Here is a 5,978-nt window from a genome sequence, read left to right as displayed (position 1 = left end):
GTTATTATAGTGGATCCCTCAAGCACAAATGAAGCTCACCCAACTCATGTATCAATGCAACTTGATATTAACAAATTAACACTAGTTTGTACAAAGAGGAAAAATTGTGGTGTGTTTGTGTGATTTAAAGGTCTCTTTAATCTTGTCGAAACAAGCTATGTAGTTTATATGTGTGCATTTGTAGGTACTGAGTTCAAATCGTAGTAGCATCATTTTCTAGTTTCACTAGATAAAAAAGGAAGTGATCACATTCTTAGTGCTTTAGGATAGAGGAGCCATATTAGAAACACTAAGCTGAAAGATTAAGTAATTTTGGGGGGGATTTTGCAAGTCTAGGCATTTTCATAATTTGAAAATTGCATCAGATTCATCATGAAAAAGGAGAATTGAAGAATGTCACATAAGAAAATCATATTTTGAGGCTTCTTAAAACATTAGAGACAATGAAAGCTTTATAATGGTACACTTCTTAGCAAATTAGAAGAGGACACATGAGCAAGATTCCAAGCATATTCCAAATGTTTGTCTCTAAATTGGGCGTGGATACGGTCTACCCTGCCCAATCTTGCCCAGAGCATGTCTCATAATTGGCTCCTTTACCCTACATCGGTTCACATCATGAAGGCGAGAAATAGTCCTTATTTACATTTAGTTTTATGCCTAATTCCTGTAGTTTGTGATGCTGCATTATGGTGATAATGTAGATAAGCATCTATTTCAGTGAGGTGCATGAGTATGATTAATTGTAGGTAATGACATAGTCAGTGCTGCCAGAGGCACAAGATTTGGTACGATCGGGGCCATTGGGGAGCATGCCGTCGCATTGGTTTTGAGCCCTGCAAAACTGTGAGGGGCATGCAGGATTGGTGGGGCCGACGCTGATGCCCATGTTGAAGCCACTGCGGATGGAGAGATCGTAGTAGTCGAAGTTGGAAAAGCCATTGATTGTAAACTCGAATTGGGATACTCCGGCCGGGGGACCGGTGTTGCATGGTTGCCCGGCGCAGCTCCCTTCAATGGCCCACATTGTCGCTGCGACCCATGCCCCGGACGTTCCGAGGTCCCATGCTTGCGCCGGCTTTAGCTCCCTGCATCCTCCTCCTATTTGGTTTGGTACCCAGTACTTGGCACATATTGTTCTTGCAGCATTATTCACCACATGGATGCTTGTGGCAGAGACTCCCATTCCTGCTAAACCCATCCAAATCATAAGCTTTAGAGGAATCTGCAATATTTGTGTTTCCATCAATTTTAGCAGAAAAAAATTGAATTTTGAAATGATGTCTTTGTTGAAAGCCATGACTAATTCCAGGTAGCTTCTTCTGCATACAGAGCAGTGAATGTAGGGAAAATAAGGGGAAAAAATGAAGACTGAGATGGGTTTTCTGTGACCAACACAAATGGTGTGTGCACGAGCACACGTGTGTGTGTGTGTGTGTGTGTGTGTGTGTGTGTGTGTGTGTGTGTGTGTGAGAGAGAGAGAGAGAGAGAGAGAGAGAGAGAGAGAGAGATGCTTGACTAACTCCAGCTAGCTTCTTCTACATAAAGAGAAGTAATCAGAGCATTGAATGAGGGAATTAATGAGATTGAGATGGGTCTCCTATGCACAACAGAAAGCGTGAGAGTGTGTGTGTGTGTGTGTGTGTGTGTGTGTCACAAGAAGATTTAGACATTTTCTCATGTAGGAAAACAGAGTCTTTTTCAATGTTTTTCATACAATGCATAACATCATGAGCTTCTGCTCGAGAGGCACGGTATACCTAGCTAGGTACCATTGGGGGCAGGGGACCACCGGCCCCCCCACCGGGCCGGCAGTACCCTACCCCAAATCGTACCTAGCTAGGTATGCGGTGCCTCCCTCACAGAAGCTCATGATGTTGAGATAAGTCACGATGTGGGAATTGTTGTGAGAATGTGTACAAAACTTCTTCTTTGTGTGTGTGTGTGTGTGTGTGTGTGTGTGTGTGTGTGTGTGTGTGTGTGAGAGAGAGAGAGAGAGAGAGAGAGAGAGAGAGAGCATGTCAGTCTAGTAATAGAGCACATCAGGCTGCCTGATTCTAGCTTATTAGACTTCCCAACATACATACAAATTAGCCTGCCTAATCCTAGACTTAAATATTTGTAGACTTCAGCATGCAAACTTTTAACCTCTTGTCATTATGATCGCCTATTAACCTTCTGTCATGTCAGTAATTAAACTCCATGCCCATGTAAAGCTTTTGTGCGCTCATGAGCAAAGGAGCTCACATGAGTTCTTCATAACCAAACGCAGGTGAAAGATCAAAGGTTTTTCCTTGTCATCAAAAGAGATCTTAGAAGGAAAATTTTCTCACCTAAGCAAAGAATGGCCACCACAAGGGACAATGCAAGAGCACCCATTTCTCTCTCTCTCTCTCTCTCTCTCTCTCTCTCTCTCTCACAGTCAAGTCTTGAGTTCAATACTTGGTGGGTAGGCCTTTGAGGTCTCTTAAAACACTCTCTCTCTCTCTCTCTCTCTCTCTCTCTCTCTCTCTAGTGTTGATGCCTTCTACTTGAGCTCCCCTCCCCCTTTTATACTTCTTGGTGTGGGCATAAAGAATCCATCCCATCATGCAATTTGCTATGTGAGCGCACCTTGAAACAAACTGTGGTCTTGTGTAATCAAACACCACCTTGTTTTACCTCGTTTGAACACAAATCCATATGATAAGAATATACCTTGTAAGTGCCCATCCAACATGGAGATCACAACCTTAAGCATATCACTAAACTCTTTTCACTTTCTTCTGGATTCAAGTCAATTTCATACATGCATAAGAATATGCTTATTTTGTTGATGATAATCACAAGAAGGTTTGGACAGATCCTAACAATAATTCTCACATTGTGACTTACCTCAACATCATGAGCTTCTGCGAGGGAGGCACCACATACCTAGCTAGGTACGATTGGGGGCAGGGGACCGCCGGCCCGGTGGTCCCCTGCCCCCAATCATACCTAGCTAGGTATGTGGTGCCTCTCAAGCAGAAGCTCATGATGTTACATACTGTATGAAAAACCACTGAAAAAGACTCCATTTTCCTACATGAGAAAAATTATAAATCTTCTTGTGAATGTAGCCCTTGTTCTCATTGCGGCTTTGAAGTCAAATTCGAGTTCACGTAAGCGTGAAGCCAAACCCAACTCGACAAAATCTAAGTGCCCCCTTTTTGGGATTGTAAGTTTTGCCTCTAGAGGCCTTGGGAGTGTTGATTGCTCAAAAATGCAACTTTTAGGCTTACATGCACTCTCATATCAAACAAACATAAATCAATCCTTGTCTTGAGGTTTTCCACCGATCTCTTCTCGAGTTGAAGACTCGTCGGATAGATCTATGAGGTCTCTTGGGATTGCTCCTACGCCTTTAAAAATAATCTCCTTCTTCTTTTTGTGGGATTTTTGGGTATTTTTGAGTTTCAATTACCTTAGCCCCTTCTATTCTTTTCAAATGGACTTTTCTTCTAGGGTCGTGTAAAGAGCAAAGGCTTGAAAGAATACTTTCTAGAAAGGAATGATACTATGGTTGCTTGATGATTGCATGTACCACTTTGTAATATTCTCTACCTCAAACCTTTTCTCATTGTCATCTCTTTTGCACACTCGTATTGGAATACAACTTGAATTCCTTAGATACCCACTCATGAATTGTACCAAAAGCTAACCACAATTGTGAAGCTTTGATCCCTATTGGACACAAAGTGAGGTATGGGATTTTGCATTTAAAGTCAAAATCTATGGGTAGTTAGTTAGTGTTATATATATATATATATATATATATATATATATATATATATATATATATATATATATAGATATATAGATATATAGAGAGAGAGAGAGAGAGAGGCCGATGAAGACGATCGATTGTACGAGGCCATCGAAGTAGTGTGTATAGGGGCACGTGCTCCCCCTTTCGACGACCTCTCTCTCTCTCTCTCTCTCTCTCTCTCTCTCTCATGTGCACAAAGGCACGTGCTCCCCCTTTTGTCATATATGAGAGAGAGAGAGAGAGGCCGTCGAAAGGGGGAGCACGTTCCCCTTTTGCACATGAGAGAGAGAGCTCTCTCTCTCTCTCTCTCTCTCTCTCTCATGTGCACAAAGGCACGTGCTCCCCCTTTTGTCATTAATTTTATATATGAGAGAGAGAGAGAGAGGCCGTCGAAAGGGGGAGCACGTCCCCCTTTTGCACATGAGAGAGAGAGAGAGAGAGAGAGGCCGTCGAAAGGGGGAGCACGTGTCCCTATACACACTACTTCGATGGCCTCGTACAGCCGATCGCCTTCAACGGTCTCTCTCTCTCTCTCTCTCTCTCTCTCTCTCTCTATATATATATATATATATATATATATATATATATATATATATATATGAATGAGAGCAATCTCTCTCTCTCTCTCTCTCTCTCTCTCTCTCTCTCTCTCTCTCTCTCTCTCTAATTATATATATATATATATATATATATATATATATATATATATGAATGAGAGCAAGGCACCATTCTAGATCGAAATGTGCCATTTACATCTCTATCTCTTGAGCATCTTTCTTTTACTATGGTTTCTCTATCACTAAAGTGGCATCTTTTCCTCCATGTATTCACACTTGTAGCTTCCAAAGCTTCAGGAGAAACTATTCATAAGATCCTAAAAAAGCACTTACTTTTAATAATTGATGAAATGCATTAACATTAGTATTACACTTGTCAAATGAATAAGCTCGGGAAGTCATTAGGTTAGCATACTATATATACATTAAAAAATATTATTCGTGTTGCAAATACACAAAGGCAATGGGGACAAGCTTTAGTTTGGATCATTTGAGTGATGTTATGAATTAACTTGGTCAGTTTTTTCTTTAAAGACGATTCACAAATGACAATATGTAGCGATACATTGATATCAGTGTGTATAACCACAAGGACAAGTACAAGTTAATGAGATCTAATTTTGACCAACTGTTCTGATAGCATGAGTGTTGTGGCAAACAGATGTATCCCTCTATAAGGGAATAAGAATCATGTTCATGTATTTAAGATTATTCACAAACAATATATATTTATTATTTATTTGTTTGTTACTAGAAAGCTTCCAAATTTATATGACCATGGGGACAAGTACAATTGGATAAGCTCTCATTTTCTTCAACTGTTTGAATAACACGAGGATGCGGTAGACAATCTAACATATGTCTCTTTGTAAGGGGAATAACAATCATGCTTTATAACTCTAAATCCATAAGTTTCTTTAATAATTAAACAATGACTCAACAAACTTGAACATTCCCTCCACAACAAGCTCATAGATCTACTTTTAGCCAATTGTTCCAATATCATGCGTGTTGTGGTAAAAAAATTTGATAAGGATGTATCCCTATGTAAGGGAATAAGAATCATGTTCATGTCTTTGAATTTATTCAAGAAATATATATATTTAATAATTTTTTATTTTTTTGCTACTAGAAAGATTCCAAATATATATGGCCATGGGCATAAGTACAATTGGATAAGATCTTATTTTCTTCCCCTATTTGGATAGCGCGAGGATTTGGTAAACAATCTAACATATATCTCTTTGTAGGGGAATAACAATCATGCTTATAACTATAAGCTCATATGCTACTTTAATAATCAAACCTGGCTCAACAAACTTGTACATCCCTGCTTCCACATCAAGCTCATAGAATTCAACTCAAAACAAATGTTTATTGATATTATTCATGTATTCTATTTAGATGATTTTTATTACAAATGGATTGAAAAAAATGGCGCAATCCTCTTCTATGGACGTGTCAAATATCAAATCATGTATATACATATGTATGTATGTATGTATGTATGTATGTTATACCGATATACATGCATGCATACATTGTGTGTCTATGTGTGTGTGTGGGTCTATATAAATGTATCCAAGTTGTGAAGATAAGATTCTCATACACAAGGTAACATCCAAAGTGTTCTC

General features: G+C 39.4%; 1 protein-coding gene across 1 annotated transcript; it reads right to left on the bottom strand.

Annotated features, from left to right (window-relative positions):
- Positions 1-401: 401 nt before the first annotated feature.
- LOC147444198 (osmotin-like protein OSML81) lies at positions 402-2,521 on the bottom strand. The gene is made up of 2 exons (XM_086526902.1): positions 2,334-2,521; positions 402-1,188 (listed from the first exon to the last, which is right to left on the bottom strand). Exons 1-2 carry the CDS (start codon positions 2,377-2,379, stop codon positions 740-742), a joined length of 495 nt encoding a protein of 164 aa, XP_086383028.1. The 5' UTR covers positions 2,380-2,521; the 3' UTR covers positions 402-739.
- Between the last annotated feature and the right edge of the window lie 3,457 nt (positions 2,522-5,978).

This window comes from Adiantum capillus-veneris, chromosome 13 (genome assembly GCF_014529385.1).
Source record: "Adiantum capillus-veneris isolate H3 chromosome 13, ASM1452938v2, whole genome shotgun sequence".
Classification (NCBI taxonomy): domain Eukaryota; kingdom Viridiplantae; phylum Streptophyta; class Polypodiopsida; order Polypodiales; family Pteridaceae; genus Adiantum; species Adiantum capillus-veneris.
The sequence above is the reverse complement of the archived record's forward strand: the minus strand, read 5'-3'. Positions and strand labels throughout refer to the sequence as shown.

Bases quoted from the DNA above. Each gene is read 5' to 3' on its own strand.
- LOC147444198 (XM_086526902.1), bottom strand. From the start codon at position 2,379: ATGGGTGCTCTTGCATTGTCCCTTGTGGTGGCCATTCTTTGCTTAG. The intron at 1,189-2,333 runs GTGAGAAAATTT...TGGGTTTAGCAG, and splicing joins GGTGGCCATTCTTTGCTTAG to GAATGGGAGTCTCTGCCACA.